This window comes from Garra rufa, chromosome 1, assembly GCF_049309525.1.
Source record: "Garra rufa chromosome 1, GarRuf1.0, whole genome shotgun sequence".
NCBI classification, from domain to species: Eukaryota; Metazoa; Chordata; class Actinopteri; order Cypriniformes; family Cyprinidae; genus Garra; species Garra rufa.
In genome coordinates, this window is record NC_133361.1 from 40,044,148 (window position 1) to 40,063,426 (window position 19,279).

General features: G+C 39.5%; 2 protein-coding genes across 2 annotated transcripts; both read left to right on the plus strand.

The window, feature by feature from the left end:
- Positions 1–33: 33 nt before the first annotated feature.
- Positions 34–12,617, plus strand: ddx42 (DEAD (Asp-Glu-Ala-Asp) box helicase 42). Its single transcript, XM_073840607.1, has 18 exons — positions 34–141; positions 527–751; positions 1,039–1,204; positions 1,719–1,780; positions 1,946–1,982; positions 2,525–2,677; positions 3,290–3,394; positions 3,469–3,588; positions 3,673–3,849; positions 4,448–4,576; positions 4,680–4,779; positions 6,990–7,037; positions 7,161–7,258; positions 7,344–7,617; positions 8,119–8,345; positions 8,443–8,553; positions 8,647–8,772; positions 10,252–12,617. Exons 2-18 carry the CDS (start codon positions 537–539, stop codon positions 10,822–10,824), a joined length of 2,721 nt encoding a protein of 906 aa, XP_073696708.1. The 5' UTR covers positions 34–141; positions 527–536; the 3' UTR covers positions 10,825–12,617.
- Positions 12,618–13,352: 735 nt separating this feature from the next.
- Positions 13,353–15,312, plus strand: LOC141308956 (zona pellucida sperm-binding protein 3-like). The gene is made up of 8 exons (XM_073832549.1): positions 13,353–13,913; positions 13,992–14,113; positions 14,189–14,292; positions 14,361–14,538; positions 14,732–14,849; positions 14,920–15,011; positions 15,085–15,173; positions 15,245–15,312. The coding sequence occupies exons 1-8, from the start codon at positions 13,353–13,355 to the stop codon at positions 15,310–15,312; spliced, it is 1,332 nt and encodes a 443-aa protein (XP_073688650.1).
- The last annotated feature ends 3,967 nt before the right edge of the window (positions 15,313–19,279 follow it).

Sequence of the window (19,279 nt, forward strand, 5' to 3'; positions counted from 1 at the left end):
CACAAAACGAGTCCATTGTACATGACGTAAAACCCAATCTCCGAGAAGTGTGCAAGATAGCCTGAAGTGGTAAATACGTTGTGGATAAATAAGGTGTCCACCCACTTTAGAAGACCGCTCTTTTCACCTTATCAGAAACAGGTAAATAAACAGAATGTAAATAAATCCATGTTTTACGTTTTGACGCATGCAATGTGAAAGTAATCGAAGCATAATCCTAATACACATAGCTAAAGGCCTCTCTCCACGGCCATCAGATCAGCATTACGAGACAGTGTCTCCTACTTGCTGTTTGGCCAAAAATATTAAGATGTTAAGGGAAATTGATAAAAAGCGAATCATGAGAATGAAAGAGTTTTGACAAAAACAGCCAAGCTGCTGCGAAATATTTATAAGCAACGCGATACGACTGAGACTAATTGTTATGCTTCAGTAGCGTCAGTAGGGAGGTATATGTATACACAGTCTGTTTTAACTAGCATTTAACAAACTGTTTTAACCCCCAATCCGATGTTGTGTTTTGCAGTCCATCAGCAATGAACTGGAACAAGGGAGGCCCGAGCGGAAAGCGAGGCTTTGGTTTCGGGGGATTCTCTCTTGCGACTGGGAAGAAAGAGGAACCTCGTCTTCCCCAACAGGCCCACTCTGCATTTGGAGCTTCAGGACCACCAGGTGGATATGGCAAGAATCAGCAGCTTTCGTCTTTTTACAAAATAGGGACAAAACGAGCCAATTTCGACGAGGAGAATGCGTAAGTACCTCAAATGTGACCGCTTCTAAAACAAATTATTGCTAATGGGACAGTTCACCCCAAAATGAAAACTGAAGAACCATTACCTCATTATTTACTCACCCTTATGTTGTTCCTAATCTGTTTGGCTTACTTTTTTTGTGAGGAACACATAAGTAAATGTGTTTCAGTAACCTTAAGATGACTGTCATTTTAATGAACATCTCTTTTTAAGGTTAAGTACATGAGTTTTAAGGGGAATGAAAAAGGCTATAACATTTAAAGCTTGGAATGTATGTTTTCCATAGTTATTTTGAGGATGATGAAGAGGAGTCTAGCAGTGCAGATCTGCCATATATACCCGCCGAGAACTCTCCCACAAGAAAGCAGTTCCAGTCTGGAGGAGGAGGAGGAGGAGGAGGAGGCTCTGACAGTGAGGATGACCCTCTTGATGCTTTCATGGCTGAGGTGGAGGTGAGAGCTGAGTTTTTGAAAACCAGCAATGGACATAGTTCATGCAAAAATGTTGTCATTAATTACTCACCCTTATGTCGTTCCAAATCCGTAAGACCTCGTTAATCTTCAGAACACAAACTAAGATATTTTTGATGAAATCCGAGAGCTTTCTGACCCTGCGTAGATAAGGGTCAAGGAACGGAAATTTTGTACGTTGTTAAAATAGTCCATGTGACTAATTTTATGAACCTGTGAGAGAACTTTTTGTGCGTAAAGAAAAAAAAAGTAATCTTCGTAAAATTACGGTTGAACCACTAATGTCACATGGACTATTTTAATGATGTAGTCATACCCTTGCTGTCTATGCAGGGTCAGAGAGAGCTCTCAGATTTCATCAAAAATATCTTAATTTGTGTTTTGAAGATGAACGAAGGTCTTACAGGTTTGGAACGACATGAGGGTGAATAATTAATGAAAGAATTTTCATTCTTGGTCAAACTATGTTTTAATTCTTGTTTTTGACTTCCTTTAGGACCAAGCGGCAAAGGACATGAAGAAACTTGAGGAAAAGGAAAAAGAGAAAAAGTTGGCCAAGTAAGATTCTGATATTATTGTAGAATTTCTTTTTAGACTGTTCATCCAAATAATATTTATAGCAGAGAGAATGGGAATGGATGGGGCTTATGGGTAGAATATGGGTTTCCAAGAGTGATTGAGCGAGTCGCAGGGAAGTTTTTTTTCTCCGCTTGTTTCTTCCAGGGGTATACGGGATGACATTGAAGAGGAGGATGACCAAGTGAGTGACCCTCTTGACGTTACTACCACCACCGTATCTTTGCCACAGCAATGACTGTTCCCCACTTCTTTCCATTTTTCTTTCTTATATGCTTTATATATATTTACCTCAGTTTACAGACTGAGCCGTTCAAATGTGCTTTTGGTGATGGAGTAGGTATCTGTCGCTTGTTTTTAAGGTTTTATGTGCATTCTTCAGACTTGTTTTCTCAACAAGTTCAATGGTGTTCGATTATTATCTATATGTTTATAGGTAGAGTGATTATTTTGTGACTGAAACATGATATTTGAGTCTGTTATGTATTAAAATAGCAGTGATTTTAATGTCATTGACAGCACATCAGTGCTCAGTAAATTGTTGTTGTTTTCAGAACTTACTATTTAATAAGTAGTTACTCTGGGTCTTTCTTTAAGATGCCATATTCTATTAGACCGGTTGATTTTGATGCTGTTCAGGGCAACATTTAGATGATTTTTGATATTTAGCAGTAAAGGCCCACTGCTCTTTGCCTTGATCTAAAGCATGTTTTGTATTCTTTGCAGGAAGCATATTTTCGTTACATGGCGGAAAACCCAACAGCTGGGCTGACCCAAGAGGAAGATGAGGAAGAAGTGGATTATGACAGCGATGGGAACCCCATTGCCCCTACTACCAAAAAGATTATCATGCCACTGCCCCCCATAGACCACTCAGAGGTACGGTTGTTGAATCTCACTACAGAGATTGTTGCATTAATGGAGTGCTACAGAGATGGCGTGAACAAAAATGTAGAAGAGAAGAAATTGTTGAATAAAGTCATTATTTTTTGTTTTCTTTGAGCACAAAAAGAATTCTCGTAGCTTCATAATATTACAGTTGAACCACTGATGTCACATGGACTATTTTATCGATGTCCTTGCTACCTTTCTGGGCCTTGAACATGTTAGTTGCATTGCTGTCTATTCTGTAAAATATTCCCAGCAGCTTCTGTAGTCCCATTTACCAACTTTTGAGCAACCAGCTCTTTCAAGATGTGAAAAAGCTTAAAAACTATCTTGAGCTTTCAGACATTTGATCCATTACAAAAAACCTACTGACTTCAGGATGAGGGAACCAGAGGTTTCCTAACTTCTGCTAACATGTTTCCGTGTTTTAGGACTCATTCCTGCAGCTCTCTAATGATGAGCAAATACATTGTTGGTTATTTAATTTGCGCATATCAAGAAGACCTTGTATATACATTTACAAGTACATTTTGTATATACAAAAATATATGTAAGCATGTACAAATCTCAAATGCTATGTCTTTACCTCTCTTCTGTCTGTAGATTGACTATCCTCCTTTTGAGAAGAACTTCTATATTGAGCACGAGGAACTCAGCAGTCTGACTGAGGTTGGAGTGATGGAACTGAGAAAGAAACTCAACCTGAAGGTCAATGGCAGCACATACACAAATGATCCTTCTCTTTCTTTCAACCCACATTAACCCATATTCAAAATGAACAGGTTTCAGGTGCAGCGCCTCCTAAGCCAGCCACCAGTTTTGCCCACTTTGGATTTGATGAGCAGCTCATGCACCAGATCCGTAAATCTGAGTACACTCAACCCACACCCATCCAGTGTCAGGTGAGCTGCCAAACCCTCCCACAAATGTACTTTTCTTTAAGGTATTAGTTTATTTTTCTATGGTAATGTGTGTTGTTTCACTAGGGTGTTCCAATAGCTCTGGGTGGCAGAGACATGATTGGCATTGCCAAAACTGGCAGTGGAAAGACTGCAGCTTTCATTTGGCCAATACTGGTGCACATCATGGACCAGAAGGAGCTGGAGCAGGGAGAGGGACCCATTGCTGTGATCGTCTGCCCCACCAGAGAGCTCTGTCAACAGGTAAGAGGGAAAGCAAGAAGGGCTCTTTTATGTTAGGGAAAGGTGGAAGGAGATGAAAATTAATTACTGGGCAAAAGGATTAAATATAAATATAATATCTACAGTAATATTTCTTATATGTGACCCTGGACCACAAAACCAGTCTTAAGTAGCAGAGGTATATTTGTAGCAATAGCCAAAAATACATTGTATGGGTCAAAATTATCGATTTTTCTTTTATTTCAAAAATTCTTAGAAGTAGAGATCATGTTCCATGAAGTTATTTAGTAAATTTCCTACTGTAAATATATCAAAACTTAATTTTTGATTAATAATATGCATTGCTAAGAAGTTCATTTGGACAACTTTAAAGGTGTTCTTCTCAATATTTAGATTTTTTTTATTTTATTTTTTATTTTTTTTTGCCCCCTCAGATTCCAGATTTTCAAATAGTTGTATCTTGGCCAAATATTGCCCAATCCAAACAAATCATACATCAGTGGAAAGTTTTCAGATAATGTATAAATCTCAATTTTGAATTGACCCTTATGACCAGGAATTAAGTTTTTGTAGTGTATGTAACGGGTTTTACTGTACAATGCTTACGTGTGTGGTTTAGATCCATTCTGAATGCAAGCGATTCGGGAAGGTATATGGCCTCCGCTCTGTCGCAGTTTATGGAGGCGGTAGCATGTGGGAACAAGCCAAAGCTCTACAGGAAGGAGCCGAAATTGTTGTGTGCACCCCAGTAAGAACATCCTGTTTTTTGATACACAACCCAGTTGGACATTTTTCTGTTTTTCTTGTGAGAGTGTTCCTTGGTTGTTCTTGTAAAAGCTCTTCTCACATAGGGTCGCCTAATCGATCATGTGAAGAAGAAGGCTACATCTCTGCAGCGAGTGACCTACCTGGTATTTGATGAAGCTGATCGCATGTTCGATATGGGCTTTGGTATGTGTGAAATGTCACTTTTTGTTTTACCCCATTCAATTGTGTCCTGTTGTTTTGTCCTATTAAAAGCTCAGTCAGCGCATTTCCTAACTGATGTTTCATCACCAAAGTATTGAATTAAAAGAATAGTTCACCCAAAAACGTCATTAATTGCTCGTCCTCATGTCGTTCCAAACCCGTAAAACCTCGTTCATCTTCAGAACACAAATTAAGATATTTTTGATGAAATCCGAGAGCTTTCTGACCCTGCATAGACAGCAACACAGCTGATATGTTCAAGTCTCAGAAAGGTAGTAAGGACATTGTTAAAATAGTCCATTTGACATCAGTGGTTCAACCTTATGTTTATGAAGCCACGATAATACTTTTTGTGTGCAAAGAAAACAAAAATAACAACTTTATTCAAAAATTCTTCTCTTCCGTGTCAGTCTCCGTTGTGTGTTCATGCAAGTCATACAAGTGAACTATTCCTTTAAAGAAGTTCACTTCCAGAACAAAAATGTACAGATAATTCACACACCCCTTTGTTATTCAAGATGTTCATGTCTTTCTTTCTTTTTTCAGTCATAAAGAAATAGTTTTTTTTTAGGAAAACATTTCAGGATTTCTCTCCATATAGTGGACTTCAATGGTGCCCCCGAGTTTAAACTTCTAAAATGTTTTAAAAAATGAACTTCAAAGGGCTCTAAACGATCCTAGCTGAGGAAGAAGCGTTTTATCTAGTGAAACAATGTTATGTTCTAAAAATATTAGGGGTGGGCATAGATTAATTTTTTTAATCTAGATTAAATTTTGGAATTAATCTAGATTAAAATGGCTAATTTGAATTCTGCTGAAGGCATTCAGAATATGTGTGCTACCCAAATAATGACTAAACATGTTACACCGTACTTTTATTTTGACAGGTTGGCGTGAAGTTTCTGTGTATACAGTATGACATGATGCGAGTTTTCTCAAATGAAACGGTATAAGTGACACTCACAGCAGTTTTGGAGATTGAGTTTATCTGTTCATGTGAGATGCAAATGCCAGAAATTACCGGGAGCGTCACGTGTGTTTCAGTATGCGTGTAGTAAAAGCGCGTCTCCACCATTCATAGTATGAATTTCATACATACAGCTAGGCAAACGGAACATACCGGATTCATATTAAAACGGTCTTTTTGCATTTCAGTTTTCACAGACACTAGTCCATATCGCGATTTGAATTAAGTGACAGACCATATTTGATTTATGAATCCAAAAAACGACAAATTTACGTGGCATTTCGCGCTATAGTAGATTCGGTTTGAATGGAGGACGACGTGATCCCGTCTGTGTTTTGGCGGAGGAGACATAAACGCGCGACCATATTCTATAGTCTTCGGTATACATCCGCGTTAAACTATCAAGGTGAAAGTCATCATAGCTTGCGTAGTTTAGACCCAGCTCCCAACCCAATTTTGAGAATAGATTAACGGCGATATTTTTTTTATCGCCCGATAAAAGTCTCACGTTAACGCAGCACGTTAACGCCGATAACGGCCCACCACTAAAAAATATATATAATTTATATACTTCTTAACCTCAAGTGCTCATCTTGTCTAGCTCTGCGTTTACTCTCTGTATTCCAGTTCAAGGCAGTTAGGGTATGTCAAAAAACTCCTATCTAATTTTCTCTTCCAACTTCAAAATCATCCTACATCTCTGCAGAAGTACCATCCAAGTGTTTACAAAGTGAATGTGCAAAGAAGATCAAACACCTTTTACAAAAAAAGGTAAAACGTAGGACGATTTTGGACAAAATGAGATGGGAGTTTTTCAACATACCCTAACTGTCTTGAACTGGAATACACAGAGTAAACGCAGCGCTAGACAAGACAAGCATTTGAGGTTAAAAAGTGTATAAATTGTAAATATTTTTAGAAAATGATTGTTTTGCTAGATAAGACCCTTCTTCTTCGGCTGTGATCATTTAGAGCCCTTTGAAGCTGCATTTAAACTGCATTTTAGAAAAGTTCAGACTTGCAGGCACTATAGAAGTCCACTATATTGAAAGAAATCCTGAAATGTTTTCCTCAAAAAACAAACATTCTTTATGACTGAAGAAAGAAAGCCATGAACATCTTGGATGACAAGGGGTTTGAGTAAATTATCTGTAAATTTTTGTTCTGGAACATAAGTACGATTGTGATGAATTTGTCTCATTTAAGCTTGATATGTTTTATACAGAATACCAAGTGAGATCCATTGCCAGCCATGTCAGACCTGATCGACAAAGTTAGTCTATCTCATATTTATATTAATGTGCTACCTTAAAGCATTTTTGTATTCCAGCTTTAACCCAATATAGTGCATTTATTGTACTTGTGCTCTTCATGACCTGATCATGATCTCTCACAGCTTTGTTATTTAGCGCAACATTTCGGAAGAAAATTGAAAAGCTGGCACGAGACATTTTGGTTGACCCTATTCGTGTTGTGCAGGGAGACATAGGAGAGGTGCGTTCTTAATTTCTCATACAAGTATTTGAATATGCACACTGTTTTTGAAAGTCTGTTTAAACCTCTTGTCTCATCTTCTCAGGCTAATGAAGATGTCACTCAGATAGTGGAAGTGCTGCCGTCTGGGGAGAAGTGGAGTTGGCTGACACGCAGGCTGGTTGAGTTCACCTCAGCTGGCTCCGTGCTGATCTTTGTCACTAAAAAGGCTAACTGTGAGGAGCTGGCTACAAATCTCAATCAGGAAGGTTATAGCCTAGGGCTGCTGCATGGAGACATGGATCAGAGCGAGAGGAACAAAGTCATCACTGACTTTAAGAAGAAAAATCTGCCTGTTTTAGTAGCTACTGATGTTGCTGGTTAGTAGGGCTTATTTTGTCTAGCTGCATCTGTTCAGGACAAATGAACTATGTACGTTTGTGACACTGGACCACAAAACCAGTCTTAAGTAGCACAGGTATATTTGTAGCAGTAGCCAACAATACATTGTATGGGTCAAAATTATTGATTTTTCTTTTATGCCAAAAATCATGAGGATATTAAGTAATTTCCTACCATAAATATATCAAAACTTAATTTTTGATTAGTGATTCATTGCTAAGAACTTCATTTGGACAACTTTAAAGGCGATATTTAGAGTTGTATGTCGGCCAAATATTATCCTGTCCTAACAAATTATACATTAATAAAAAGCTTATTTATTGATTATTTCTTTATTTATTGATGTATAAATCTCAGTTTTAAAAAACTTACCCTTATGACTGGGTTTGTGGTCAAGGGTCACATTTGTCACTACGTGTTACTTTAATTATAAATATTTTCTTTTTTGTATTAATAAATATTTCTCTTGTATTTCTCAGCTCGAGGGTTGGATATTCCATCTATCCGTACAGTTGTAAACTACGATGTAGCACGAGACATTGACACACATACACATCGAATTGGTAGAACTGGCCGTGCAGGAGAGAAGGGTGTAGCTTACACTCTGCTCACCACTAAAGACACTTCATTTGCTGGTGACCTGGTTCGAAATTTAGAGGGAGCCAATCAGAGTGTTTCAAAGGACCTGATGGACCTGGCAATGCAGGTAAAACAATGACCTGAATTACAATAAACACACCTTTTATAGTACAACATGTTTCACAGAATTTTCGTTTTTTTTTTTTTCTTTTCTTTTTTCCTAGAATCCCTGGTTCAGGAAATCTCGCTTTAAGGGAGGAAAAGGGAAGAAGCTGAATATTGGAGGTGGAGGCCTGGGTTACAGAGAGAGACCAGGCCTTGGATCTGAACCCACTGTTAGTTTGGCTGTTGCTTGCTTGCTTTATTTATTTATTATTTTAAAAAGTTTATTAGAGTTAAATTTTCTTTTGTCTTTTTTGTGATTACAGGAGCGCAGTGGTGGTAGTACTAGTGGTGGTGGTGGTGGTGGTGCGGCTCTTGGTAATTATGAAGCCTACAAACCCTCTACTGGAGCAATGGGAGACCGTATGTCTGCCCTAAAGCAAGCATTTCAGGTAAAACAGTCTATCTAGTTTTTGTTTTTGTCTTAAAGGATAAGTTCACTCCTGAATGAAAATTTCCTGGTAATTTATTCACCCCATGTCATCCAAGATTGTCTTTCTTTCATCGGTCAAAAAGAAATTAAGGTTTTTGAGGAAAACATTCCATGATTTTTCTCCATATAGTGGCCTTCAGTGGGGATCAACAGGTTGTGAATTGCAGTTTTAATGCAGCTTCAAAGGGTTATACTCGAAGGAGTAAGGGTTTTATCTAGCGAAACGATCTGTCATTTTGTACAAAAAAATAAAAAATAAAAACATATACTTCTTAACCTTTTCCAACATAATTACGTATTGTGTGAAGTCAGTTTGTGCATTGCAGAGCATTTGTGGTTAAAAATGTATATAAATGTTTCTTTTAGAAAATGACAGATTGTTACACTAGATAAGACCCTTCGGCTGTGATCTTGTAGAGCCCTTTGAAGCTGCATTGAAACTTCAGTTTGGACCTTCAACCCGTTGATCCCTATTGAAGTCCACTATATGGAGAGAAATCCTGGAAAGATTTCCAGGAAGACTACTGGAAGAAAAAAAGACATGAACTTCTTGGATGACATGTGGGTAAGTATATGATCAAGAAATTAATTCAGGAGTGAACTAATCCTTTAAAGGAACACTCCACTTTTTTTGGAAATAGGCTCATTCTCCAACTCCCCCCGAGTTCATAAGTTGAGTTTTACCGTTTTGAAATCCATTCAGCCGTTCTCCTCTTCAGGCGATATCACTTTTAGCATACTTTTGAATCCTATGAGACCAGTATAGCATCACGTTCAAAAATGACCAACGAGTTTCGATATTTGTCCTATTTAAAACTTGACTCTTCTGTAGTTATATCGTGTACTAAGACCGGTGGAAAAAAAAAAAAACTACACTCCCATTCCTCCGTAATAGTCAAGGAAGTTTGCTGCTGTAACATGGCCGAAGCAGGCGCAGTAATAACACGCTGGTCACATTGGAAATTACCTAGCTGGGAACTAATTCCAGGAGCTGCGTGATATTACTGCTCCTGCTGCGTCCATATTACGGCAGCAAACCTTGACTATTACGCCAGAATGGGAGTGTAGTTCCTAATCTTATCGGCCTAGAAAATCGCAGCTTTGCATTTTCCGCTGGTATTAGTACACGATATAATAGGACAAATATTGAAACTTGTTGGTCATTTTTGAGCGCGATCCTATTGTGGTCTAATAGGATTCAATGATCTATGCTAAGCTATGCTAAAACTGCTATCGCCAGAACAGGAGAATTTCAAAACGGTAAAACTCAACTTACTAAATCGGGGGGGGGAGTTGGAGAATGAGCCTATTTCCAAAAAAAGTGGAGTGTTCCTTTAACCACATCTTTCACAGATTTTTTTCTTTGCTTTCCTTTAAGTTCTTCACTAAAGATATATAGTTGTATGTACCAATTTATGTTTTTTTTGCTTTCCCTCAGGCTCAGTATAAAAACCACTTTGTGGCAGCATCTGGTGTTCCACCTAAACTCACCACAAAGTCCAGCAGCTCCTCTGGGTGGACCAGTGCGGGAAGTCTAAGTTCTTTGCCTTCAGGAGCACCAGAGGGGCCTGATAGAACCCACCTGTCCTACACGCCATCGCCCTCTTCCTCGTTTTCCCCGATGCTGCTGCCTCCTGCCCTTAGTTCGGGCACCAAAATGAGTGGCTTCAGCAGTGCAGGCTCCCTGAGCTCAGTTTCAGACTCTTACTCTAGCTCGTCTTCAAAAGAGGGGTCCCGTAGCGATAGGAATGCTGAAGACAGGGGTCGTCATGGAGATAGTCATTATCATCGTCATGGTGACAGGTATAGTGGCGGAGACCGCGACCGCTATGGGGAAAGGGACCGGCATAGTGACAGAGACCGTCATAGCGATAGCCGAAACGGTGAAGGGAGCCATAGGGACAGAGAAGGACGGTCAGAAAGAGATGGGGGTGAGAGGTCAGGGAGTCATAAAGACAGCTTTGCAGTTCCCGATCCCCCCAAACGTAAGAAAAGCAGATGGGACAATTAAAGTGTACAGGATAGAACCAAACAACTGTTCTTAGATCAGTCTCCCCAGCAGTGTCTTTACCCTGTCTGCTTGTCTTTTTGTCCATATGTGAGATGAAGCTGTATTAAGGGTGCCTAGGAGACTCAACCACCCTTGTCATTTAAAAGAAATAAATACATCCAATACAGGCTGTTTCAGCCATTTAGAACTGTGAATTGGCAAGATTAATAACATGCACCTTGAGCCTAAGTGTTATGTTAAAGGGATAGTTCACCCAAAAATGAAAATTTGATGTTTATCTGCTTACCCCCAATGCATCCAAGATGTAGGTGACTTTGTTTCCTCAGAAAAACACAAACGAAGATTTTTAATGAAAACCGGTGCAGTCTGCCAGCCTAATCATGGACGTTGATGGGCACCAAACCTTTAAAAGTAAACAAAAATATGCACAGACAAATCCAAATTACACCCTGCGACTCGTGATGATAAATTGATGTCTTAAGACACGAAACGATCGGTTTTTGCGAGAAACTGAACAGTATTTATATAATTTTTTACCTTTGATACACAGCCACGTCCATCTGTCATGAGCACGAGTTTGGCATCAGTCACGTCACATGAGCACGCGCTCTGGCGTAGAATACGCAAACTCCGTAAGAGGAAATCAGTGAAAAGTCCCGGATGAGTCTGCGCAAGCAAACGTAATCTTTTAGCTTTAAATCGGTTTAAACAATCAGGATACGCGCAAGTAATTACCATTTTGAATAGCCGCTCTACCCACAATCTCTGTGCACTGTGTAAACAATGAGTGTCGTATTCATGCGACAGATCGCTTCCGGCGTTTGCGTATTCTACGCCAGAGCGCGTGCTCATGTGACGTGACTGATGCCAAACTCGTGCTCATGACAGATGGACGTGGCTGTGTATCAAAGGTAAAAAATTATATAAATACTGTTCAGTTTCTCACAAAAACCGATCGCTTCGTGTCTTAAGACATCAATGTATCGTCACGAGCCGCAGGGTGTAATTTGGATTTGTCTGTGCATGTTTTTGTTTACTTTTAAAGGTTTGGTGCCCATCCACGTCCATGATAAGGCTGGCAGACTGCATCGATTTTCATTAAAAATCTTCGTTTGTGTTTTTCTGAGGAAACAAAGTCACCTACATCTTGGATGCCCTGGGGGTAAGCAGGTAAACATCAAATTTTCATTTTTGGGTGAACTATCCCTTTAAAGTAGGCACTCAAATTGTTTCTTTCTGAAGAAACTAATAGGATGAGAAATATTGACTCTGTGTAACAAAAAAATAACCAAAAAAAAGATTTGAAAACCTCTGTTAATAGTTGAATACTTTTTTAGTACTGTGTGCTGCTTCACAAACTCTTTGTGAACTATATATTTTTTGGAGTCTTTCTTTAAGATTTCCCAGTGTGTTTTAATGTGTGCTGTCATGTTTCAAATACCATTTTTTTTTAAGTTCTTAATGTCCATTGATGAGCTTAGCTTTTGCTCATAGCTGTTAATATTTTGAATTGACATGTTTTTTAGTCCTCTGTTCAGATTGTCTTTCTGAGCTGCCCAGCATATAGTATAGCTCAAGTTGGAAAAATTAAGTCTACTGTAAATCCACACACTGATCAGCCTAGTCATAACACATTTGCAATGGGGGAAATATATCAGTGAATCTACAATAAAATCTATTTACTATGTTATGATCTTGAATTTGCTCCATTTACATCTCTTGTGAAGATTGATGTGCTGAAGTGAGGAACATTTTGTCACAATTTAAACATTAAAAATGTAGAAACATCATAATCTTTATTATTTTGGATACTCTACAATTCTATCTGTTGTCATGTTTATGAATTAATAATAAAAACGAAAAGGACATAAAAAGGCTTAAAGATTGTGTTTCAGAGAACTGAAGTCATTTGAATATAAAATAAACATTTGGTTTAGCTTAGGTCCCCAAAACTCGGTCTTGGGGGTCCAGAGTTCTGCTTTAGCTGCTCCTTGCCACAAAACACCTGCCTGGATGTTTCTAGTATATATATAGTACAGGGGTGCCTAAACTTAATCCGGGAGGATCCTTGGAGCACCAACCCCAAATAGTCACACCTGACCCAGCCAAGCAAGTGCATACTAGAAACTTCCCAGCAGTTATGTTGAGGCAAGTTAAAGCTAAACTCTGCAAGGCAACGGCCTTCCAAGACCAAGTTAGGGCACCCCTGCTCCAGTAAGACCTTGATTAGCTGGTTCAGGTGTGATTAATTAGGGTTGGTGCTAAACTCAGCAGGACTCCAGCTCTCCAAGAGCAGTATTGGACAATCCTGGTTTAGCTCATAATACAACATGTCCTTATATGGACATCATATATTCTGAGTAACAAGGAATCAAAGACTTTCACATGTGGCATATTGATTAAGTAAATTAGCAGGTCCAGAGAACAATTATGCTTGTCATGAGAAAGGTGGAGCCATGCTGATTTTCAGCTGTATAAATTTGGATGGTAGAGCCCTAGTGCATCATTGAACTGCAAGCTGAGCAATAATGGCATTCTGTTATGTTGGATTGGTGGTTTTTCTTGCATTGGGCTTCTGTGACACAAAATGGAGAGCTGAAGCAGCAAACAATAGGACCCCAGTTAACTTTAGAGCTAGGCCGCTGTCACAGGTTCCACAGACTGACTCTGGGATGCCTCTGAGATATGGCCCTGGTAGTCCTGCATTTACACCACAAAGATTTCCTGCTCCATTTTTTGCCCAAGCACCAGCAGGAAGGCCTTCTCAAGATCTCTATGGTGTTCAGTCAAAAGAGATGATGATGGGCCCAGTGGCTAAACTGACATGGCGCTTTCCAAGCCTGCCAGAAGAACCACCGCAGCCAGATATTCCGTTTGAGTTGCGTCATCCTTTTCCTGCAAACAGTGTGGTGGCTCAGTGTGCTGAGAACTCTGTGTATGTGGAGGTGATGGAAGACTTCTTTGGGAATGGGAAGATACTGAGCTCATCTGCTTTCACACTGGGAGGCTGTGGTGCAACTGGAGAAGACCCTTCTGCTCAAGTGCTCATCTTTGAGTCTGAACTGCATGGATGTGGTAGTACAATAACGGTGAGGTTTAACTTTCCCTTCATAACCATTTATGCTTCTGAATGGTTTCTGTGATTAACATGCCTCTATGCTCTTTAGGTGACTGAAGATGAGCTTGTCTATTCGTTCAACCTTCTCTACACGCCACAAGAGGTTTCATATGGCGTTCCTATTGTTAGGAGTAGTAGTGCGGTGGTTGGTATCGAGTGTCACTATTCAAGGTAAGGGCAGAATTCAAGTTTGCTGGCTATATGAAGGCCACTGTAAGATGACTTGACTCTGCAATTTCTCTGCAGATTGCATAAAGTGAGCAGCAATACCTTGATGCCCACTTGGATTCCATATTCCTCTACTGAAGTTGCAGAGGAGGTCTTTGTCTTTTCCCTCAAGCTTATGACTGGTTGGTATAACAAAGGCTTTCATCACACTCCAGTGCTTGAGAACCTGTGCTAAAAGTTGTTTTTGCAGATGACTGGCAATTCGAGAGGCCTTCTAACCAGTATTTCCTGGGTGACGTGCTCAATCTTGAAGCATCTGTGCTTTCATACAGCCACGTTCCTGTCCGTGTGTTTGTGGACAGCTGTGTGGCTACTACAACTCCTGATGTCACCTCTGTCCCTAGATACTCCTTTATTGAGAACAATGGGTAAGTGGTGCCCATGTCGTTCCCTCAGGAACAGGGCTGGGTAACAGAGTTTAGCTTCAAACGTAATCAAACCTGAACAAGCTAATCAATGTCTTCAAGATCACTAGAAAGCTAGGTTTTTGATTTGAGTTTGTAGGACAGTTGCCCTGCTATTGCCCTGTATCACAAGCTGTCTAATTGGGTTCTTTCCTAGGTGCCTGGTTGATGCCAAGCTCACAGGTGCCAGGTCTCACTTTATGCCCCGAACTCAAGATGATAAGCTGCGGTTTCAGCTGGAGGCATTCAGGTTCCTACAAGCAGACAGTGGACTGGTATGTGACAAGCTGTGCAACATTTTGTTTGTGTTGTGCTACAATGGTCTATAAATGACTGTCTTTGCAGATCTACATCACATGCCTTTTAAAAGTGGCTGCAGCAACTAGCCTTACTCTAACAAGTCCTGAACAGAAAGCTTGTTCGTTCTCTGCTAATGGGTATGTTGGCCCCTAAGTAAATGTACAGGTGACTTAAGGGTTTGCGTTAACCTAAGGGTTTCTGTCTTGTCAGTTGGGTATCTGCAAATGGTTCTGACCAGGTGTGTGCCTGCTGTGATGCCATCTGTAGTGTCAGAAGTGGAAGTGATCAACTGCTTAAAGGTCTGGAATTAACCTTTTTTATAGTTTTATGGTTGTCATGTACTGCTTTTCTCACTTTGTTTGTTCCTCAGATCTGCGGTGGGAAAGAGCCTCTGTTGGACCCATCAATGTTAAGGAATTCGGCTATGGCCAAAAATAGTTGGAAATGCCATGTCACTTCTGTTGACTTAATAAAAAAAAAAAAATTGGTCTTAATGTTTCGTGAGCTTCTGATTACTTTTATACACTGACTAAATGGGACTAGAAGGACATGGGGTGGGACTGACTAATGGTGATCATATAACTTATGTAGAATACTGGATAAGGCCTTACTTGGAGTGCATTGACACTAACTAGCGAACACAGAGTACTGCATTTGTTTATGTGGCAACTGGGTTTTAGTTTGACATGTCCTCAGTGCTCCACAAATGTAGCGCCTAGAAAAAATGTGTGCATTATCTCTTTACTGGTTGCCGCTGTAATTCCCTGATACTTGCAGAGTCACTGGATACATTTGTGAGGCTGCCAGGTTAAAAAAAAACAAGCTCTGGTTTGGCCAAATTGATGTACCTTAAAGTGTCAAAGACAGGATTTTTATCAGTTTAAGGTTTACAAGGTGCTACTTTGTTACAGTTTTTCTCAGTTGCTTTGGTACTTTTTCAGATCAGAATTGAAATTCTCAACTACTTCAATCTTCACATCATTGTGTCACTTGTGCACAAAGCAGTTTCTCATTTCTTTGAACAAGTGGCAAATGCTTTGGTACATCCATGCAAATGATTACAATTCTCTGCTGTTTCTTACATTATCAGTTGCTTATGTCATGTTGATGTATTTTGTTCTCTGTAGAATAGTCTCACCCCCCACAACATTTAGGCATTGGTTCATAGCATGAGTCTTTACATGCAAAATGGTTGAACAAGTTTTTATAATGTCAAGCATATTTCTATACATTTCCATTAGACTATTTTTTTTTTTTTTTTTTTTCCCCTAAATCTGTCCTGTGATTCTTTCCACGCTGCATCGCAAAAGATATTTGTGTTGTGGATGAGAATTTGTTGCCCAACATACAGGAATGTCAGGAGGCATAGTGTTGTGAACTTTTTCTTCGAGACCAGGAGATGTTTTGGATATCTTGAAGCAGAAGTTTCTCTTTATTGAGATACTAGCTGTGCGTCGCTGCAGTCATCAAAAGTCGCCTGACTGAGGCAGATACATTATAGTTTATATACCTTTCCAGGGGGAGGGGTAAATAGAGGTGGAGTCAATCTAAACAAAGCATGCAAATGCAATACAGGAATCAACCCATTACCAGAGTTCCCCCAGCCCTGATCTCATTATCATAACAGTGTCATTCAAAGGCATAGGTGCTAATCCAATCAGTCTGACAGTATTGCCTATACCTTCACATTATCATAGAGACAAAGGCATAGCTGTAATTTGAGTTTAGAATTCACACTTAACTTGGGAAACCTGTTCAGGAACTGCAAGAGAACAGGAGCTGGCAGGAACCTCTGGCTACAAACTTTGCTTGAGAGAGTAATTTGTCTGATGTCCTCATATTTACCATAAATGCTAAATACAATGTAGGATCAACAAATCTTTAACAGATTCTTAAATTTGTAATCCTTCAGTAGGAAGACTGCACTGTAATTCTTACAACACTATGTGTACAGTTTTCACTAAGGAGAATGTCCTATGTTCACATTTCTACTTTTTTTTTTTTTTTTTGTGCTATGCAGTGCTGTGTTTTTCTTTCTGTATCACAATGACATGGTCTGTCCACAAATTACAGTACAAACAGTAAAAGCATAAATGTGAATCTTGTCCAGTGTCTTGCAATCAAACTCCCTCATACACGAGGGTGTAACCTACAATTTCCAGTACAGTTTTTCACATTTGCTAAGACACTAAACCCCATTCTCTGAATAGCCTAAACCATGTGTGTTTTTTTTTCTTTTTTGTATATTCAACAAACTTAGGTGTGATTTCTTTCGAGTATGTGTATGTTTTTTGAGTGTGTTTATGTATCTTTTTTCTTGCAAAAATAATTACTATATACAGTACATTCTTTTTTTCTTATAACTACATGCACTGGACACTGTGTTCTCCATTTTTTGATGTAGTGTCTAATGAATGACCTGTAGTGCATATAGTATTGACTGGCACAGCTGACTGAATGGTGTGGTGCAAACAACCTGTCCCTCAATGTGAGTAAGACCAAGGTTGTGATGGACTTCAGGAGGAACTCCGTTAACTACCCTCCACTGATCATCGACAGCTCGACTGTGGAGAGAGTCAGCAGCACTAAATTCCTGGGGGTGCACATCACAGAAGACCTGATCCACCAACACTACATCACTCTCCAAAAAGGCGCAACAGCGGCTCCACTTCCTACACCGACTTAAAAGAGCAAGCCTCCCTCCACCCATCCTCACTATCTTCTACAGGGGAACCACTGAGAGCGTGCTGACCAACTGCATCACAGTCTGGTACGGGAACTGCAGTGCTGTTGACTGCAAGACCCTACAACGGACGGTGAACACAGCTTCTAAGATCATCGGAGCCCCTCTCCCCTCCATTCTGGACATTTTTCTTGCACGATGCTCCAGGAAAGCCACCAGCATCGTCAAGGACCCCACCCATCACTTCCACGGTGTTTTCCAGCTCTTGCCATCAGGAAGATGGTACCGGAGCATCAGAGCCCACTCTGCAAGACTGATAAACAGCTTTTTCCACCAGGCTGTGAGGGCCCTCAATTCCAATCACCTCACCCCCCTCTGAACCTTCATCCACAACCCTACCTATTTAATCCAGGACCCCCTCCCCCATGAAAACTAAGTGTGCTACACTCAGGTGAGCGGGCCGAACAAGCCACCTGTGAAAAACACTCTTTTTCCCTCTATATACACCAGACACTCTCTTACAAACACTCCAGGTTACAAAGCTTTGTTTGATTTTGAGTAAAGGTGAAATGGTGGTGGTTTTTCATTGATTGTTTGATTTTGCCAGAAGAGTCATGGGTTTTGTAAAACTGGTTTGAACATTTGTATTTGTGTTTAAGGTTTTGAGAAAACGAGTGATGGTTTCAAAAATGTGTTTTAGCAAATTGTCATCAAAACTTTAGCCATAGTTTACATCAGAACATCCCTCCAGAGTACACTGTTATTTTGACAACATGACTTAAAGGCACTTAAAGTTTTGCAAATTTCAATTCTGATCTGAGAAATGTACCAAAGCAACTGAGAAAAACTGTAACACTGCATTTTGGTCAAAAGTTGACTTCCAGAATCCCATTAGATTTTGAAAGAAGCTTTTTTTTTCCTGGTGTGAGGTAATCAGTACTTCTGTTCAAAAGCATTTGAATCCCATACATTTTCCACTTTTTTGTGTATTCTCTAAAACTATGTGTGAAGATTGTTGGACCAATTTATTGTCTTATGCAGGGTTGTTTTTGTGCTTTGATATTTACAGGGAGTGCAGAATTATTAGGCAAGTTGATATTCTTGTCATATTTTTTTCCCAAGCATATTTGAATAATTCCAAACCACATCAATCTTAATAACTACTATTCATTTTGTATTTAATTATTTATAATTGATATATAATTGTCCATGAAGGCTGGAAGTGAAAAACTCCTTATTTTCAGGTGTGCAGAATTATTAGGCACATTTTCTTTTACAGATAAAATGAGCCAAAAAGAGATTTACCTCAGACTGAAAAGTCAAAAACTATTAAATGACCATGAGAAGGATACAATACTAATGCAATACTGCAATTTGCAAAGTTAAGGCATGACCACCAGACAGAAAAACGCTTGTTGCATCTGCATTGTCAGAACAAACAGGTGGAGGAGAAAAGATGCATGTTATTTGCAAAAAAAGTAAGAATTAATGTTAAGAATCAGATATGAAACCATCAGGAACCATTTAGTCTCCAGCGCCACCGTTTTCCAGAACTGCAACCTACCTTGAGTCTCCAGAAGTGCAATGTGTCAAGTTCTCAGAGACTTTGCTTGGGCAAAAAATCCTAAAAAATGACCCTCAATTAATAAGAATAACATTCTGAAGTATTGTCAAATACATAGAGATGGTTTTTTTCTAGGCTTTATAGACAGATGAGTTGAG

Excerpts from the sequence above, each read along its gene's own strand:
- LOC141308956 (XM_073832549.1), top strand. The coding sequence starts at position 13,353 with ATGGCATTCTGTTATGTTGGATTGGTGGTTTTTCTTGCATTGGGCTTC. Across the intron at positions 13,914-13,991 it reads GATGTGGTAGTACAATAACG|GTGACTGAAGATGAGCTTGT; the intron begins GTGAGGTTTAAC and ends TATGCTCTTTAG. Across the intron at positions 14,114-14,188 it reads ATCGAGTGTCACTATTCAAG|ATTGCATAAAGTGAGCAGCA; the intron begins GTAAGGGCAGAA and ends ATTTCTCTGCAG.
- ddx42 (XM_073840607.1), top strand. The coding sequence starts at position 537 with ATGAACTGGAACAAGGGAGGCCCGAGCGGAAAGCGAGGCTTTGGTTTC. Across the intron at positions 3,395-3,468 it reads GAAAGAAACTCAACCTGAAG|GTTTCAGGTGCAGCGCCTCC; the intron begins GTCAATGGCAGC and ends CAAAATGAACAG. Across the intron at positions 8,554-8,646 it reads GCCTTGGATCTGAACCCACT|GAGCGCAGTGGTGGTAGTAC; the intron begins GTTAGTTTGGCT and ends TTGTGATTACAG.